At 28.1% G+C, this 20898-nt stretch overlaps 1 protein-coding gene across 9 annotated transcripts; it reads right to left on the reverse strand.

Moving 5' to 3' along the window:
* Positions 1-1673: 1673 nt before the first annotated feature.
* On the reverse strand, positions 1674-19080 carry LOC149877714 (activin receptor type-2B-like). 9 transcript variants are annotated; one of them, XR_016448069.1, is made up of 9 exons: positions 16650-18783; positions 16054-16194; positions 14246-14337; positions 13640-14002; positions 12740-13428; positions 12454-12592; positions 11013-11143; positions 4642-4869; positions 1674-1920 (listed from the first exon to the last, which is right to left on the reverse strand). XR_016448069.1 is itself a non-coding variant. In XM_090074297.1 (6 exons), exons 1-6 carry the CDS (start codon positions 14304-14306, stop codon positions 1807-1809), a joined length of 1497 nt encoding a protein of 498 aa, XP_089930423.1. In that variant the 5' UTR covers positions 14307-14378; the 3' UTR covers positions 1674-1806. The 9 variants fall into 9 exon arrangements, 1 of the variants encoding a protein (XP_089930423.1); XR_016448070.1 differs by lacking the exons at positions 16054-16194; positions 16650-18783 and adding an exon at positions 19062-19080; XR_016448068.1 differs by having other exon boundaries at positions 16054-18783.
* Between the last annotated feature and the right edge of the window lie 1818 nt (positions 19081-20898).

Genomic DNA, 20898 nt, shown 5'->3' on the forward strand with positions numbered 1-20898 from the left:
TGCAGGCTGGAACAACGGTGAAGTATTTTTCGTATGAGAACAACAAAACTGGAATTTTTTCCTTCAACAAATTAAGGACCTTTCAAGAGCCAGTTTCAGTTCCAGTCCGAGAACCTATAAGCGGTCACTAAATCAGTTAGAAGAAATATTTTGCATCTGGCCAATGACCATGCACCAATTTTTTTTTTTTTTTGATAACCCTTTTTTACTCGAGATTCATAATGAAAGGTTGTTTTTTTTTTTCACGTATTGCTTGCGATATTGTATACTAACGCCTCTGTTACACGCTTACAAAGAACCTTTGCTTTCAGAAGAACAGAATCCTTGGATGAACTAGTTCAGGATTATGTTCTGACGTTTGAGACATCTTTATTTTGTTTTTATGTGATTTTAAAATTTACCTCTGGATATTTTTAACATAGCAAGATCTAGAAAATGATAAAAATAACGAAAATACCAGATTTAGCTTAAAAATTTCTCTTTTACTTTAACTAAATTAAACAAATCTTTGTTAAAAAATCTCTTGTTTATCATTAATCACACTTACTGACGCGTTTATCTAAGTAGTCATAGCATTCTGAAGCCAATTCGCAAAGAAGATCCAGAAGCCTGTAAAAAGCAATTCTAATTGTGGAAGAAATTTAGATTGCGTTTGTAACTTTTGCAATAATTTTCGAGCGTTGATTTGTAAAGAGCTTTTATAACTGAATTTATCAAATACTTATGATTAGTGGAATGAAAAAGAGCGCCATGTTGGGTTTGATTGGTACGAAAATTTTCCAAAAAGCTTTTGATTGAACTCGAATTTTGAACATGAATTTTGAAGGCTGCAAAAACAATTTGTGTTAATGCAAGATTAAAATGAGTTTTCCTGTACAAACGGTGTAAATTTTTAAAATGCTAAATGAAAATTATAAATTGAGACGGGTTGAAATCAGTAGTAGGCTTAGAAATAGATGTTAAGATGTCGGTTGAGATAATTTTATTACAAATTCGCTGGTCATTACCCGGCACTGCCTGGGTTTAAAAAGAAAATCTCCAAAACATACTTGTAATTATGCTTTTTCCTTATTCCTTTCCTATGGTAACAGCTTTTGCTAAAGATACTTTGTGAGATTTTGCCCCCTTGAATTACCCTGTGTAGTAAATCATGACAGAATCAAGGTAAAATCAGTGCATCTTAGGGTGTGAGCACAACACCGTGAAAACTTTGTTATACAAATCAACCGTGGTGAACAACTTTTGGTAAAGATACTTGGTAAAATTCTGCCTACTTTGGGTCCCCTTTGTAGTAAATCAGGATGACCCTAGAAAAAAAGGTACCCACTAGGGTCAAAATTCTGGGACCAAAAGCAGTCTATGACTTTCCCCTGGTAAAATGGGGATCTGTGCAAAATTTGGTGAGGATCGGATCAAAACTGCGGGTTTGTATAAAGAACACACCCACATACAAACTTTGGGCTTTATATATTAGATTGTTTATTCTTAGGTGTTATAGATTGTTTTGCTCATAATTTATAAAATAGTTTATTGATATTGTTGGATAGAATCTTTTTTCCTTAAGAAAATTAATTTCAATCATCCAATTTCGCAACTTCTATGATAACGGCCATTTTTAATCGATAAAAACCCAAAGGACATTTTAAAATATAGATAAAAATCGAAAGCACACGATAATCTAAACTTTGTTTTTTTTCTCTCGAAAAGTTTGGGTTTACACGATGTGTAACTAACTTATTCGTAAATAGAATGTCTGAAAATGCTAGAAAGCACAAGCCATTATTTTGAACGTCGTCTTGAGATTTTTTAGCAAGCTTTAAGCAGATCTGTTATTCGTACAGAAACGCGTTGAGCAGATAGGCGAGCTCCTGGATCCATCTCCCAGCATTCTTCTATTGTTTCACAGAGATCTTTAAAAACCTTAACAAAATAAAGTAAAAAACATTAAACGTTTATTTTAAATATCACAAATGCACGCCGAGTACGTCGAATAAACTGAATAATAAAATGTTGCAAATCTGTTACATCTGCTGTTCATGCATACTGTGTGAGATTTAACTTTAACATCATAACACTGAAAATTTAGCAAAGTTTGACTCAATACAACGAATTTCTTATAAGAATCTTTGTTAAAGAAATGACTCAACCAGATCCGAAAAAAAGCACAAAAACTAAATGTATTAAAACTTTTTAAATATATTTTAACAAATTATATTTTTTATATAATTATACAAATGTATTATAATTAACTACATTAATAACGAAATTTATAAACTAAAATTTAAGAAATGACATACTAAAGTATGCATAGTCGTTATAACAAAACACGCCGTCTGGGGTAAAGAATCAATAACAGCTACTATCCTGTAAATCGCTCTTTTTCGTTTTATCAAAGAATTTTTACCCCAGGAAACAAAAAAAACCCTAGTTACAATGTTTTTAAAATTAAAACTCATAAAACTGCAAGTTGACAGATCCGACAAAATTTGAAAAAAAATCTTTTTTCAAAGTTTATATGATCTGTCACTTTTTTTTTAAATTGTTACTTCGAAATAATAATATTTAAGCAGGACAAAAATACCTCCTAAAATGTATTTTGCAATTTATCAAAACTATTTAAGTTTATCACAAACGCTCACAAGTAATTTTTTGGTGTCTCTAGTAATTTTGGCATTTGTGGGCTAGGAAAAACTTCAGCTTTGGGAGCAAGAAACATAAATACCCTTAAAATTAAAATTGAAAAAACAAAGCAACTTTTCAAATAACGCTTTTATGTCAATAGTACCTTGTGCACTATATTTTATGAATATTGGGATCTATCAACTTTATGGATCTTATATGACGAGACTTATGTGACAAGACTGATTAACAGGAAGTGTCAGATAAATATAAATATTCAAATTTCAAGTAGAGTTTTGTTATATTGCATGATAAACACATTTCTTGACATTCATTCAAGCAAGGTATTGGCAAGGTATATTTTGTTTAAATGAACACTTATTTAGCATGTGTTGTTTTACCTCATGATGAGTTAATGCCTTAAAAAAAATGGTTTTAAGGGAACAAATTGCGTTAAACTCTTATGAACTGAAACATCTTTTAGTTATAAATTTTTTTTTAAGAATAAATTAACAACAAATTAAAATATAAGAATTTTAGTTGAAAAATATCTTTTAGAGATAACAGGCTGGCCCATACTTTGGTCTTACAATAATTTCATAAGTTTATAAAAATTGTTAGTTCATAAGTTTAAAAATTCAAAAAAAAAAAAAAAAAAAAAAAAAAAAAAAAAAAAAAAAAAAAAAAAAAAAAAAAAAAAAAAAGAAGTCAAATATAAAAAACTGACTGATAAAAACTTTTTTAAAAAAAGCATCTGACATAATTTTAAAATCAAATATAAAAAATCAACAAATTAAAAAATTCATAATTTTAATTGTGAATGAAAAAAAGAAAATGCTTTTTCTTTTTTAAAAATATTCAAATTATAAAAGCATCTGACATAATTTTAAAATCAAATATAAAAAATCAACAAATTGGAAATTCATAATTTTAATGAGCCTAAGTAAATCTCTTTATCAGAGCGGATCAATCTGCTTCAGAAAATGTTTTCTTTTTTTTTTTAAATGTTCAAATTATAAACTTTTACATGGTGACAAATATAAAAATGAACAAAACCAATAAAATCCTCAACAAAACTTCTTTTGGTTCATGTTTAGGCTGTTTAAGAAACTTTTGAAATTTTTTGAAACTGAGTGAAATGCAATTTAAATAAAAGATGATACTTCAACTTTTTCTAATCCTTCAAAAATGATATTTTTAAAATAAAGTTACATTAATATATAAATATATAACCAAATTTATAATCAAATCAATTCAGTTCAGAAATTTAAACTTGATCATTTTGATACCTATGGTGGCAAGTGCTTACAGTTTCACATGGTTTGTTTTGAACAAGAATTTTTTATTATGGCAAGAACTTCAACCAAAAACTGAGCAAAATGTGGGAGCTGATATTGAGAAATGTGTCAACACCAAAAGCTAAGTAAATGAATCTAAGTTCTTGAAGGAATTGAAAATTTTGTTTGATATTACAAATGCTATGGAAATGTTGGCAATAATAAAAAAGAAACAGTTCTTATTAGCACAGAGAAATGGAAGACAAGGTTGTATGTTATCAGTTGATTAAAGTGGTTGTACGTTAAAGTTGATTAAAGTTGTATGTAAAGAATAAAAAAGAAAGACCACAGAAAAGGAGAGAAAAAAAGGAACAAATAAGAAAAGAAATTTCAACAGATAAAAACAGTGAAGCAGATCTTGAGGATCAAATTAATGATGCAATTGAAGATTTTATGCTTAAAGTCATTGAATAGAAAAATAAACATCTTGAACAGCATTCATAATCTGAAAATGAAGAGCACACACTGAAGAATGCAGAGATAAATTAACAACACTTAGACTTAAAGCAGCATTAGGCAGAACAAAGATGCCTAATAGAAAAACTATTTTAGTCATTGCTGTTATAGCAACAAGTTCAGGACACAACAATAATGATTTAACACTACGAGTAGCCCCATTCATAAGCTAGAAGAAATAATAAGTAAAAATTAGCATAAAAGGATAAGCAAAGAGTTAAATCCAAACCTGCCTTGTTGTACAGTGGGATGAGAAATTGCTGCTAGATATCACCAATGTAGTTTCTGAAAAAGTTGATTACTTGCCTATGTTAATGACAGGTTGAGACACTGAAAAGGTTCTCATTGTTCCAAAACTACCATATGGAACTCGAGCAGCCATGACTAAGGCTATTATAGCAAGTCTCGTGGAACTGGATATAAAGGAACAAGTTATTGGGATCTGCTTTGATACAACCTGAAGCAACAGTGGGGTTCATACAAGAGCTTGTAAGCTAATAGAAAAGTTATTGCAAAAAAAAACAAACTCTTCAGCAAAGAAATAATTGCTAATGCAAATGAATAAGGATTAAGGATATCAAGGATTAATGAGCTGATTCCAAGTTTTATTAGTACAACATAACCTTATTTTGTTTGTACACAATACTGTTAGTAAGTTGTATATTATTTTGTTATGTTAAGCTTTAAATTAAACTACAATAATAATAAAACCACATGTCCTGAGTTGATAAACCATTTAAAATCGAAATTAAAAAACAATTGTCAAAATACAAAATGCTGCAAATGTTGCCAATCAATCCTAAACTTCAAAAGCCATGTTCAACCTCTAAATATTGTTCAGGCTGACTGAGATTTTTTGTATTTTATTATGTGATTAGTTTATTTCTTATGTTTTTCTCTTGTCTTTTTTTAATCTTATTTAGGCCATTGTGTTTTATTAGTGAATTACTATTTGCAATGACCTGTGTTTTTTGTAACATCCTTAACACGAAATATATTGATATTGATTGAATGTATAGTTTTTTTAAAAATAATTGTCACCACTTAAAAGATTCTAAATTTAATGTTGTTTTTTTTGAACTATTTTTGAACCATTGAGTTATACACCCTATAAATAAGTTAATACATAATGGCTTACATTTTTTGAAAAATTCAGAATCAAGAAGATAAAAATATCCTGTTACCGTCCTGTGAAAAGATAATTGGTAATATTAACATAATATCTTGCTTATACACCCATTTTAATTGAAGTAAAAAAACATAGTGTTGTTTTGAATGAAATAAACAAATCCTTTATAGAATCTATAGACTTCAAAGATGAACAGTTTCCAAATATAAACAATCCATGAACAATCTAGGTTAGGAACATTGTAACAAATATCCATGTATTCTAATATCAACTAATTATCATCAACTAAATATCATCAACTAAATATCATCAACTAAATATCATCAACTAATTATCATCAACTAATTATCATCAACTAATTATCATCAACTAATTATCATCAACTAATTATCAGAAGTTCGAGGTTTAAAAAACATATTATGTACAAGTAAAGTTTACAAGCCAATACAATTACAAACAATAAAAGGAGCCCTGTTTATTATTATAATATAATAATTATTTTATTATCCCTATTTATTATTATATTATAATAATTATTTTATTATCCCTCTTTATTATCATAATATAATTATTATTTTATTATCCCTGTTTATTATTATAATATAATAATTATCTTATTATCCCTGTTTATTATTATATTATAGTAGTTATTGTATTATCCCTGTTTATTATTATATTATTATAATAAACAGGGCTCCTACATTGTTTGTAATTTGTTTGTTCTTTTTTAACAAAGAAAATCAAAAAGTAACTATTTCAATATATTTTTATTTACACTTTTAATACTTCTGTTCAAACCTTAAAAGAATTTTTTTTAAGATAATATATATGAAAATACGAATTGCAAAGAGGTTTATTTAAATATGTTTTTACTATTGGTTTTCATGATTCAAGTTTCAACGAGTATTTTTCTGCCAATCAAATGTCAATCCAGCTTTGACGCTGTTATGAAGTACTTTTTTTGTAAATTTTCTTCTGCTGATATGTTGTAGAAATATCTATCAAATAGCGATTAGTGTTTCAAGAGGTTCGGAAATGTTGAAAACAGTGAAAAAGATGCTTAATGATTACAGTCATAAGTTTTTCCCATGGATTCTTGTAAAGATTGTTTATGAATTGTTTGCTAAGTAAAGAAACAGATTCAGAGGTCATTGATAAGAGTGATAGCAGTGTTATATCATGTGAATGTTATGAAAACACCAAGATTAAACTCCAAACATCAGAAACCAAATATTTTGTGTGCAATATTTGTGAGATTGAAATGGATCTCACCCAAGGAGATAAAGGAAATAAAGGAGATAAAGGAGATAAAGCTCTCAGAATATTTAGAAACTGGAAGGATGGAAATCCCTTGATGAAAATTTGTTTGCATATCTTATTTGCACATTGATTGAGGAAGATAATATTTATAAGAAAATTTATATAACCAAATTTATAACCAAATCAAGTTGTATAAAAGAATCAGAAAGAAAAAAAATTTTTAATTTATTTGCATTAAAAAAAAAAAGTCAAATACAATAACTTAAAACTTAAATACAATAACTTTTATTTAAAATCATGCAACATTGAATCATTTAGTTGTAAAATGTTTAAAATACAGGACAGCTTTAGAATATTTTCTACTTCTAGATTCTGAAACTTGATATTCGAAAACTCCCAAAAAGGTCAGTGATTACTTGTAAAAAAACTTTTTAGCCAAAATATTGTTAATTGAAATGCACTCCAACAGCTTGACATTTATTAGATAGTGTAAAAAAAATTAAATGATCAAGTAACAAAAAGTGTTTTCCAACTTTCTTTAAGATTATTTAAAATATAAATTGACTTACTAATCAAAAAGTGTTGTCTACATCATAAAATTAGAGATTCCTTGGGTTTCCCTAGACATCAGAGGTCATTGTTTTATAAATTATCTAAACTGCCTATCATACACCACTGTTTAAGGTGGCTGTGAAACTCAGCATCTTAAAGGTTTAAACTTAAACATTTTTATAATAGTTTGATTGCCAACCCTAAAACTTCCTTAGTAAATGGGATTTGGAGTATACTTGATGAACCCAACCGACCATGCTCAATAGAAAACATCATTTCAAAATTTAAAATCAGATATTTTATAGTCTCCATGTATGCTTTGTTGTTCGAAATGTAAATCAAATCAACATTTTGATTTCTAAAAACTCAAGTACATACAAGCTAAAGTTGAAGCAAATGACTTTTATGTCCCTCTCAAGATCCATGTTGTTAAACCTCTTTCCTTTAAAATAGGAAAACAGGGCAAACTTGTGGTGTTTGAGAGCAATCAAAATAAAAATATTTTTTTGAAACTTTGATTTCTTAGTCATTTGTTATTTATAGTTTTATTTCAAAAGGATATTATTATCAGGTTTTTAACTTATTTTTAAGTAAAAAGATATTTATGAGAGGAAAAAAAAGAATAATTTCTGTTGCACAAGAGGTTAAGCAAATCAATGAAATATGATCAAAGAGGAAGGAAAATGAAAAGAAATTATACACATAAGAAGGGAAAATGAAATAAATCATAAACATAAGTTTTAACTTTTTACTCAACTCAAACACATGACTTATTTGTTTAAACAATGAAAAATGAAAGACAATGGAAACACCAGGTGAACACACAAACTGCACCAAAACTACAACAGTCACACAGTTAAAATTTAAAATTCTTTTAGCAAATGTAATTACATCATTAAAATGATAATAGTTCATTGTTAAGGCGTACAACAATTCCGAAACTATTTTATGATGATCTGAAGGACTTGATTGCATATTATCATCTGTATTTGTAAAATATTAAAAGAATATATTTGAATTAGATATTTGAGAGTATCTATTAAGTATTGTATAAAAGATGAGAAAGATCAGTAGTACTGCTATTATATACATTTTTATTGAGGAATTATTATATCATTGTTTACATTAAGATTTTCTTGTTAAAACTTTACATAAAGCTAAAGTTTTAGAAGTCTTCCATTACACATTTGACTAGACATACACACTCACACACACAATGAGAGCAATCCAACAAACCTACCATAAAGACCCAATGCCACCTCAGAACTAGAATTTAGTTCCACTATGCCAGTGCTGACTGTCATTTAGGCTTTGGACCAGGGGCTTAGCATCACAAAAGTTAAGATAATTGTAAACTTACTGAACAATCCCCTAAGAATATTTCTGATGGGAACAAATGTTATAGTTGCAGTGAGTAATATCTATACCAATCTCAAACAAAAAGTGGTGGACACAAATCTTAAAAATTGTGGAGTTAATATTACTAAATACAAAGCCAGTGCATTAACAGCATTTAGGAAGATGAAAAGAACTGCTGTACAGACTGCAGAAAATGTTTAATCAGATGTAAAGAAGGCAGTGGTAGATTCCCCCTATCCCTGTATAATTGACAACTAGACTGTTCAAAATGAATCAGGAAAAAAGACTAAAGAATGAAAGATTAGCTGTGTTGTGAACATTGAGGGAGAGGCACACCTTTTTGAAGTACCTGTCTTCCAGGTAAAGACCTGTATCTAGGAATCAAGAAAATACTAGAAGAATATATCCTCATTTTAAAAGTATATGGATTATGCTTTGATACAAATAAAGTTTGGATAGGAAAACAGTAAGCTATGGGGAGATTTAAAAATTTGCAGTAGGTAGTATCTTCAAGCGCATGAATTTGAGCTCATACTTTTGATTTTGATGCTGTCAGTCTGATCTTGATGCTATCATGAAATAATGTAGAGAGGTTTGCTCTAAAGATGAGACAATTGACTCTGTGTTGGGATCTCTTTATAAGCACACGTGGTATCTAGATTCAAGACTTGTCCTTTGAATAAAAGCTACTTTTTTCTCCATTGAAAGATAAAAATTATTTCAGTGGAGAAAAAAATAGCTTTTGGAGATGTTTGCTTTCTTTTCAGACACCAGAGTGTGATTTTTCAAACATAAGAACAAAGATCAGAGAGATATGACCAGCGTAATTGAGAAAGTGCAAACACCAACCTTTGCTCCTTTGGTTGATGAATTTTCTTATCTAATTTTCTCAATTTTAGGGTTGAAAAATCAGAGAGTGAGAGTAGTTGTCACTTCCACCCCAAAATATTGGCACTCCCAGCCCTCATTTCAGAATTTTGAAAAGTTTGCCAATATCTTAGTTGTTGTGAATAATTATTCTAAACGAGGTGATGGGATGGTGTAACATGTTGTGCATAGATATGAAAATGTTTGTGCATAGATATGAAAAATAGGATGAGAAGCAAAACCGACTACTAACAGTAGACAAAGTAAGGTCAACTTTCAGAGTTCCATGTGGGAGAAGAAGCAAGATTACAAAAAAAAAAAAAAAAAAAACTGTCAAAAAACCTGTCATCACTCAACAAACTGAAGAAAAAAAGGATTAAGAAGATATAAAGGAAATTATTGCTTAATTTAAAATGCCACACTGAAAATTTTTTTGTTAATGGTTCTTTTTAAGATTTTTTTAAATGGTAAATTTCTTATTGAGTTTAATACATTGTATTTTTCATTTTCTTTACAGTAACTGTAGTGCCCCTCTTGTGTGTTAGATGAGTTATTTGAAAGCCTAAAAATTTATTCAATTTTCAGGCAGGTTTTTAAAACGGGTTTAGAATTTTTTCCAGCTGTCTATCTAAACATATTTTAGGTATTTAAAAACATAACTGATTTATTTAACCTTCTGCTTAGCCGAGAAATTTTTTTTTCCTCTCATGAATATCATTTTACCAGAAAATAAGTGAAATCCTAGGACACTTTTACCTATTTTGAAGAATAAGTTTTGAACAACTGCTCTTGAGGGAGACATAAAAATTATCTGATCAATCTGAAAAATAATTTGAGTGAACTTTAACAAATTTGCTCCAACTTTAGCTGGATATGCACTTGAACTTTTAAAGTTTCCTCAAAATGACTCCCCCTAATCTTTACATTAAGCTAAGCAACAACTTAAAACTTGTAATTATTATTTAGTTACATCTTATTTAGTAAAAATTAGTTTTAACAAAACTACAAGACTAAAAATATTCTTCCCATGGTTAAAAGATCAGTAGCTCTAATGATTTTAGATCAAGTAAACTATTTCAATTCTGATTCTTCATTAAAATACTAGATTTAAAAAAATTGTATCATTAGTTGCAGCACTATTTACAGAATTTAAAAACTTCTTTAAAATAGCCATGATAGTGAATCATGGTGTCGGTAGAAAGAAGTTTTTTATAAAAAGAATTTCAAAAAGAAGCAATCTGCTAATGTTTATAGTAATTATTACTGAAAACTATAATACCTTCTGATGTATTTTAGTGCCATATGTTTTTAAGATTTGATATAAGCAAAATGATCATCTACTAATAATATATAATTATTAATATATAATTAAACAACATAAGCTCTGTGAGGATTTTAGAAGACTTTCTTTAAAACAATGATCAAATTCTTACCGGATGTCTCCACCATTCTGATCGAAGAACTGGTCTTACTTTGCAAACACAAACGCATTTTACCATGTCATCTATTGAGGGATGTAATCCAACAATATTTTGATAAGGAACTTGGTAGTCCTTAACAGGTGCTAGAAAAAAAAGGAAATGAAAAAAATCTTAAAAATTCTGAAAAAAGAAACATTTCCATACCACTCAAAAACACATTTTTTAAGTTTGGTAATATATAAATATATAAAGTTACAAATTTGGTGTGAAGTATTTTTATGGTTAAACTTTTTAACAGTGTAAGAGGGGGGAGCTTAAATAAATGAAAACTGAACTTTAGGATGAAAAAAAAAGAAATATTAAAAATGAATCTAGATCAGCAAGGAGGTTAATACTAGCATCTAGTATCCTGATTGCACAATTTAGAAAAATCTATTTCTAAATTTTCGAGTCCCCAACCCTATGTGAAACCAAATATTAAATTTATTTATATCACAAGGTTTTTTAAACACTTTTAAACACTTGTTTTTGAGATATTGCTGATGATTAAGCTTCTCAGAAATCTTAAATAATGTCTTATATAACTGACCTTCTTTAGTGTTCAGTATCTCAGACATTAAAATTAGTAGACAGAAATTTTCCAAAGCAATTCTGACACTTCTGCACAAATATATTTACCACATACCTTTCTATAAGCCTAAACATCTATAAGCCTGAACTGTGTTTTTTTTTTAAAAAGAAAAAAGAAAGGAAAAGTGTTTATATTTTTTAGCCAAACAAAACCTAAAACTAAATGATTAATAGAACAATTATATTGAAATATTTTTAAACGAATAATTATTGAATAAACAGTTTTAACTTAGTTTTTTTTTTTTCAAATGGGTTTTAATATGAAGTTATTTAAGCTAATGAAATCTTTCATTAACATGATGTAAAAAGATACATTCAACTTGTTGAGTTTTATCAAAGAAAACTCCTAGTTACATATATGTTAATGAACATGGTTCTATGAAAAAAAAAAATTTGATTAAAGAAAACATAAAATGACACAATGTGACCTTAACAAAGAAAAATACAAAAAAAATCATTCCTCTTGACATGCCTAAAAAGATAGCTATACCTCTTACCCAAGTAAAATGTTTTTTAATCAACAGTTTGAGATCATTTAGTTGTGATTTTTGTAATCTTTGAAAAAATTTTAAGTTTTATGCTTCTATATAAATTATCAATGAAATAAAATAGCTAAATGAAATTAACTTCTTGAGAACTGTCTGGATTTAACATATATTTTAGAGCTATTAGTATGAAAATCAAGCAAGAAGCTTTTAAGTTCATACTTAAAAAAAAAAAATTTGAATTTTTGTTTGAAAAAAAAAAAAAAATTATAACAAAAATTTTATTAACACAACATTTTATTTAAACTATATAAATGATACTTTATGAAACTTCAAACCTTCTGTGCCATCACACCTTGATAGAATTTCCCACAGTACTAAGCCTAATGCATAAATATCTATTTGCAAAAATGACTCAGTTTGAAAAGTAATTGCTCCTTCTAGAACTTCAGGGGCCATATACTGGTTAGTACCAATCTTAAAAAAATGATTTTTAGGTAAAGTTCAAGGAAATTTATATTTAAAACATTTGTTAATTAAAACCCTTTAAAATAATTTATATTTTAACTATTTTGTATTTAAAACAAATGAAAAAAAAAAAAAAAAGAAAAGAAAGAAAAAAACCTGAAATCTAGCCTTTTCATTGTCTGCATCGTTGACAAATGCAAACGAAGACCCAAAACCACATATGCAACATGTCAAATTATCTTTCACTAAAACATTACCACTTTTAAAATCTCGATGTGCTATTGAAGGTTTGCGTAAACATTCATGCAAGTAAGAGAGCCCATTGGCAATACTTAATGATAAGCTTAATAAAGTTTTAAAATCAATGATATTTAAAGTTAAAAAATTGGTAAGTGAGCCATGTGGATGGAACTCCGTAATAATCCAATATTGAATATGATTATTTTCAAATCTTTTTTCAGCAGCATAAAAGTTTAAAATATTTTCATGATTTAGTTTATAACTTAAAAAAATGTTTCTCTCAGTTTCCCAGAGGTCTTTTTGACTCGCAAGTATCTTTTTGACAGTTACTATTTTATTTTCATAAAAGGCTTTCCATATGTGACCAAATTCCCCATTTGATATTGCTTCATAGAATTTAATGGATTTTGTAGCAATAGGAGGGCTAGGAGGAGTGCGCAATTGTAACAAATTTGTTTGATTTAACTCAACAATACGCTTATACCTCCACACAAATATCAAGATGCCAATTATAGTGACAAAACCAAAAGATGGAAAAATGATAAAAAAAATCTTCTTATTGTTGTGTTGAACTTTCTTACTTTGTGCTACGGTAGATTGTTGCTCTGCAAATTAAAAATCTTTATAAAACTTTAGTAATTTAAATAATTAAATTTAATTTTTCAAATTTATTATTATAATTTATTATATATTTATTATAATAATTATTCAAATTTAAAAAATAATTAAATTTGAATAATTTTTAACTTAAATACTTATAAAACCAAAACAGAATAACAAATCATGTCAAAAAATAACTGATTTTTTTGGACTAACTTGTCCTCGGTTTGACGGTAGGCTTTTTTTTCATTAGTGTTTGGTTAAAGATAACATTTGCATTACAAAGGTGGCCAGTACATAAACAAATGTAAGAGCTGAATCCATGTTTTGTTGCTTGATGTTTAAGATAGCATTCTTTTTCATAAAGAAATTCATCTTCATTTTGATACCAGCAACCAGAGGTATGTGGAAGTATGGTTTGATTTACAGCTGAGTTGTTTTGAAGATATAATGAAAAGCAAGGTGATACCTTATCATCACAGTAAACATGATTTAAACAGTTCGAGGGGTGAGTACAGTTACTAAGTTTGATTTCTGAATCCATAGATATGCAAGCCTTTTGAAAGATCTTTAAGCACACTAAAGTTACACTAGTAGCAATCAATATTTCTCGATAGACTTTAAACCAAACAGTAAGTTGATATAAAATCAATAATATACATTAAATAAATACTACATTTACTGATTACATACATTTTCTTAAAATGAAAATGAAATATTATTTAATTACAGATGACACATGTTACTAGTAACAACATGTTGAAGTTTTTCTGCTGTTAATATAAAAGTAAATGGTAAATGAAAAATAAAACAATGACTTACCAAATTTGTAAGTAAAAACTGCAAAGATGTAGTAAATTAGTAAAAAGTGACAATGAAGCATTTTTCTTTATCAATGCCAATAAAATGTTTAACTACATACAGTAAATATATATATGTAAATAAATAAATACACACACACACACACACACACACACACACACACACACACACACACACACACACACACACACACACACACACACACACACACACACATACACACACAGTAATTTTAATTTTTATGAATTCCTTATTTTATCATAAACAGTGAATTACAAATTTTGATTAAATTAGCACCTTATTATTATCAGAAATGGGTGTGTGCAGGAATATTTCTGCTGATCTGCTATTGTTTTAGAATAATTTGAAATTTATATTTACATTTAATGTGAGCAAGAAAAATATTGTACCAAAAAAATTATTGTTAAATTTATTCCATTTAGGTGAGTTTTTGAAATTTTTCCATTTAAAATTTCATTATTTAAATATATAAAATAACAATAAATGAAAAAATATAAAAATATTTTCAGAGTAAATTTTTAGGCACAAACCCTTACAACAGTTTCAAATACAAAAAATAGAATTTTTGGTGCAACTACTGATGTTCCTGAAGAATATCAGTAGTTGCACTGAAGAAGGTCATAGAAGAAAGATTCAAGTGAAGGAAAACCACTTTGAATCTGAGAGAAAGTTTGCTGAAAAGGTAGAAGAAGACCATAAAATCAAAGTCACAAGAATCCTCAAAAATCCTTTATTGACTGAAAGTCATATAAAACAAAGATTAGCATTGACTAAAAAGTCAATGTGTCAATAGACAACTAAGAAAACTACTACTAGACTACTAGAAGAACAGTTTATGGAGTAATGAGTCAAAGTATAACCTACATCAGATGGAGCCTAAAAAGTTTGCAATTTACACAGACATTCTTAATATTGCAATGTACACAGACATTCATAAAAAGAAACTCAATTCTTCTGCCAGAAAGTTAAAGTTAAAAAACTATTTCATCTTCCAGCAAGACAATGATCCTAAGCATTCAGTAAAGGAAACATAAAAATGGTTCACTGAAAAATGCTGTAGAAATGGTGGAATGGCCAGCACAGTTACCAGAGCTACCACAATTTAAATTGTGCATTTATGGGCATTTTTGGACCATAAAATTGGAGATTTAGAAAGAAGATCTGAAAGATGCAATCTTAAAAGCTTAAGATTAAATTGACCCATAAGAGACCAAAATTTGGTAGAATCAATGGTGAGACATGACAGCTGTCAAACTAAAAGGAGTTCCAATGAAGTATTAAAAATTAATTTTCAGTGTAAACATTTTAAAATAAGTTACTTGATCCATTATCTTTTTGTTATTAAAGTAATTACAGAATGAATTAAGGCAAAATTTTCTAATATAGTGTGATATTAAGAATAAAATATAAAATCAAATGATAAAAATATTATGATTTTAACAACTAAAAAAAAAAAAAAAAAGACTAAAAAGCTCTTAATCTGTTAATTTATTTGCTCCCTGCATATGTATATATGTATGTATGTATGTATGTATGTATGTATGTATGTATGTATGTATGTATGTGTGTGTATATATGTATATATATGTATATATATGTGTATATATATGTGTATGTATATATATATATATATATATATTTAAAAATGTCCAAAAATTCCTCTAAACTTTTAAAAAAGATCACTCCTAAAAAAAATCAGTCAGAATTTATCTAAGAAGCTTTGTAGGACTTTCTGGGACTCTTAAAAGTTTACAAAAAACATGTAAAAAAACATTTCAACACCATACTTTTTGATGATTTTTCAGTAGCAATACATGTTACACAATATAAGTTCTGCAACACTGTTCTCCAGACCACCAAGTTGAAATTCTCCTCACTCCAGATTTTCTAGCGTATAATTAATCATATACAATTCTTCTGAGACATTTCTGAAATAAGAATGATGTCAATACACACCAGAATCTTCATATTTTTCAGTAGATGAATAATAATTTTTTGGATCAAAAATGTTATTCATAACTTTAAAGAAGTCTTGACCACCATCTAAAGATATTCCTACCATTGAATTAAGATTATCAATACTTCTTTCTTCAATTACAAATTTGATAAATTCTGTACTATTCTTGACATATCTCTAATGATTATCTGATCATTACTAAAGAATTCTGCTTTTCATTCATGGAAAGGATCTAAAGTTTCCTACAGTTCAATCATTTTATTATTAATTCTTAATTTTACAAAACTTTCTTCAGAAACTTCTGTATAAAGTAGAAAATTATTTTTTGGTTTTGTTTTATGACCATTCTAATACATTTGATTGTTCCATAACAAATCGAAATAAGATCTGATTTACTTTCTTTCATTTTAGCATGATTTCATTTACCTTTACTATATCAGAGAGATGGTTTCCGCATGTAGACAGCTTGAACTTCTCTCCTCTGACAATATTTTCTTGTTCCATTTTATATTGTAACAATGCAGATTGTGTTCAAAAAAAAAAAAAGTTATTATCAAAGTGCCTTAGATATATTCTCCAACCAGTTTTTCTTTTATCTAAACTAAACCAGTTTCTTCTGAAGCTGGAACAAACTACTGAAGGATAGATTATAAGATTTTGAAGTCTGGCTATATATATTTTTGAATTTTTTCACATACTAAGGGTGTTATGGCTGTTAAAGATATTGAACTGATACCTTTATTTTGAGGGAAATTCCATAAGTAGATAATTAGTTAGATGTTAGAAAGGTAAACAGCTGTAATTTGCTTAGTTTAACTACCATAATGGCTGAATTTATTGTGATTTTAATAGCATAAAACACAAATAGTTATGTTTTAATTTTGAAATGAACATGTTTAGCAATTAGTTCAGCTTTGCTGAAAACAGAAACTATATCTAGCAATTAATAACGATGTCAAGAAAAATTAGGGAGAAAGAAGAAGTTCAACTGAAGAAATTCAATCTGGAGAATAGTAACTGCAATATAGAAGAACAAAGATATTTGGACCAATAATCTGATGAGATATTAGCAGTCATAAAAAAGAGGAAGTGTGTCATTAGAAGAATCATTACTGGAAGAAAAATGAATATTGACACTTTCCAAATGCAAATTACTGGATTGTACCATAATGAAAAAAAAAAGATGTCAATTTTGAATTCAGCATCTCCAAATTACCATGAAACAGTTCTAATATTTTTAGCACCAAGACATTAACATTTTTACGCCTGTATAAATAATGACAAAGAATATTGCTTCAGAAAAGTTCTATGACATTTGAATGTTTTTCTTTTTTTCTCAATTCTTCAAAATTTCTCAAAACCAGAAATCAAAAGAAGAAAGCCAAGAATATTGGAAATACTCAAGAAAACTAAAAAATTACAGAACAATATTTGAATATTTGATGGATTGAATCAAGTAATATGACCAAAGTTTGACAATTCAACTTTTAAATAAGATTGACAAATATGCAAACAACTTTCATATGATAGTATTGGCAACTCAACTCCAAGTCAAGCAGTAATTTATAAGTCAATATTTGAAGATATTGTTAAAAGAAGAAATAATTGAAAAGTTGGAGAAAAATGGTCCTGTATTTTGAAGGTAAGCATATTAAAAACTCATTCAACTTTTTTAAAAAAAAACAATGCTGAAACAATTGCTGCAGAAATTATCAAAAGTTTTGATGAATACAACTCATAAAATGCAATAATGATGGTCATCGCTAACACAATTTTAATACTGGGAAAAGGAATGAAGTTGTTATCAAATGGCAACAAATATGCTCAGAGAAGAAGAAACCAAATTACATTTTATTAGCTGTAAGCATCTCATTCTGGACAGGATTCTCTGGCTGGTGATGAACAATTCACTTGGTGGCAACACAATATCTTCAAACATTGAATATCAGTTTGTGAATGAAACAGAACAAATCTTTGATAAATCGGGCTGGAAATGTGACATTAAATTTTTTGTATCAACATTATGCTTAGGAAAAAAGGTATTTTCAATTGTTTTACTTTCAAGAAACTCCTAACAAAAAAAGAAATATAATACTGAATTCACTCTCTCTCTATGCTTGAATTCATTATTATGCCTGCAACAAGGTACACTTTGAATAAGGTTTGCAGATTCATTTCATGACTGGACAGACTAATGGTTTGATCAATCAGATGCACAATCAAAATGACTTCAAGAAGTTTTCTGAAATTTGAAAACCTTACAAAAAAGAATAATGCTCATCTGAGAATTACTGAAACCAGAAGTCATCCATGCTCAATATATCAAGAAGTTTACAGAAAGCACAATCTAAATGATGCAAAAACTATATGCTGCCTGCAGAAAGAAAAACAAACTACAACTTCAGTTTTTTCTCACCAAATAAAATAAATATATAAATACATTTGCAAAACTAATTTATTATAAGCAAACGAGCTAGTACTAGAAAGTTTCTTATTTTAAGGATACTTTTTTACAACTCTAGTACTAAAAGTTTCTTAAGAGTTTCAAAAGAAAGAAAAATTACATAAAATGCTATTTGAAAACATGTTAACAAGCAAGGTAAAAAGTTTTACAGTCAACTAAAATTATTTGAATTCCATCAAAATCATTCAACGTAATACAAGGTTTGGTCAGGTGTGTCCCTGAACAGAACACAAATTAGGAAATATTCCTAGAACTCTTAATAAAATAAGTTACTTATCGAAAAGTAACTTAGTATTAACAATTTCTTAAGAATTTGGGGCTTCTAGTACCAGTTTATTATTAAAAAAATTCTTATATAAAAGAACAACGTGTACCTGTTTTAAAATCTTTTTTTTTTTTTTTTTTTTTTTTTTTTGCGAATATTTAAAAATATCTATTTCGCGCGCAAATACATGGTGGATGTGCAAACTTCCTGTACTTTTATTTACGGACGTTGAACAAAAGAATTGTTTGATGTTTTGAGAATTTGAACATTTGAAGTATCGATTTACGGTTTCTTTCTCTCTCAATTTCCTTTTTTCAATGCTTAAAATTCCAATATCAATTAAAACAAGTACCAATTTAGATTCTAATAGTCATGACCCGAACCAATCCTATAAAGCTGAAAATTGCGTAATTTACGCAAAAAAACGGGATTTTTCTTACGCAAAGTAAATTTTTGTAATCTGCTATCTGTTTGTTTTTTTTGCGTAAATAATGCATTTTCAGCTTTATAGGATTGGCCCCGGCATAAATCTTTTCGCATTATTTGTTTATATTTACATCACGAAACAAAATAATTAAAACGACAGCTTCTTGATAAACATAAGTAGGAACAAGTTCAAATCGACTTCAGGTCACAAAAAGGCAAAAGTGATCTTTCACACTCACAGAATCTGCTCTTGTTTATCTTTAAAAGATGCTCTTCTGTTTATCTTTAAAAGGTGCTCTTCTGTTTATCTTTAAAAGGTGCTCTTCTGCCAAATTTTTGTTTTTAATTTAAAGGTCCTTATAAAAAAGATTTGATCATAAATGAGATTTTTATCGTCGAAGAAAAACGGAAGATTTTTTAACTATGCATTGAAGCCATCTTTATTGCGAACAGAACATCGCAAAAATCACTAAGTTTCAACTTTTGTTTTTTTTCTGTTATTTGTAACAAATTAAATTTAAGTTCTTAGTATATTTAGACATTAAAAATTTGTGGTTTTAAGTTATAAGATTCTAGAAAAAAATTTGTAGCACCTCATATACCTTCCCTAATTTTGTTTCAAAATATTGCACAATGTTGGTTTTCATTTAGGGTTGGGATTCCCGGGATCCCGCGGTTTTTACAATCCCGAAATCCCGGAATGGAACACTTTATCCCAAGCGTCATGTTAATATGTTAATCCGTTAAAATTTTACTGCGCAGTTTTTCACGTTTTTGTTTTACTTCTCTCGGTATTATTTTACTTCTTATTATTTTACTTTATTAAGTTAAGCAGGAATGTTAAAGTTTGTGGGTGGGGTGGATAAGTAGTGTTAGGAGGTATTTACTGTAGGATTCTGTATGAGGAGAAAAAAGGAAGTTCATATTTATTAAATTGAAACTAATTCAATTTTTCTTCCTATGAAACTTTTATTACGTAATGCATATATTAAATGATAGGTTTTTTTCCAGGCTAGATTTAGATTCACTTTTTTATGTAAATTTATGCATTTTCTCTTATTTTTAGCATTAGAAAAGTTATCTTTAGGAACAGATATCAAATAGTTTCACCTATAACTGAAAGCCATAAAATATTGATGTATCTGACGAACGGGTCTGTTCCTCTTACACCAGGACTATATATACTTGTAAAACAGCATGGAATCAACAACATTTTAGTTTAATATAAACCTTTTTCACTTTAAAGTTTTTAGTTTTAAAAAAATGTGAAAATGATTGTTGTTTTTATTTTCTAAAAGAATAAAAAAGGAGATGTTGGTTGGTCGAGTTTAGTGGATGCTGGATATTAAATCAAGCTAGTTTTTGTCCTGTGAATGACCACACTGCGAAATATCATTTCCAAAAAAATTTACTGTACCAAGGATCTTTATATCTGTTTCCCATATACAATCTGTGGCCATACCACTTTTGGTAAGTTACCTTTCCATGTTATTGCCTAAATATCTAAATAAGAGACTGGA

Source organism: Hydra viridissima, unplaced genomic scaffold (assembly GCF_058129835.1).
Source record: "Hydra viridissima isolate aposymbiotic clone 2 unplaced genomic scaffold, HvirCarnegie_v1 scaffold_16, whole genome shotgun sequence".
Taxonomy (NCBI): domain Eukaryota; kingdom Metazoa; phylum Cnidaria; class Hydrozoa; order Anthoathecata; family Hydridae; genus Hydra; species Hydra viridissima.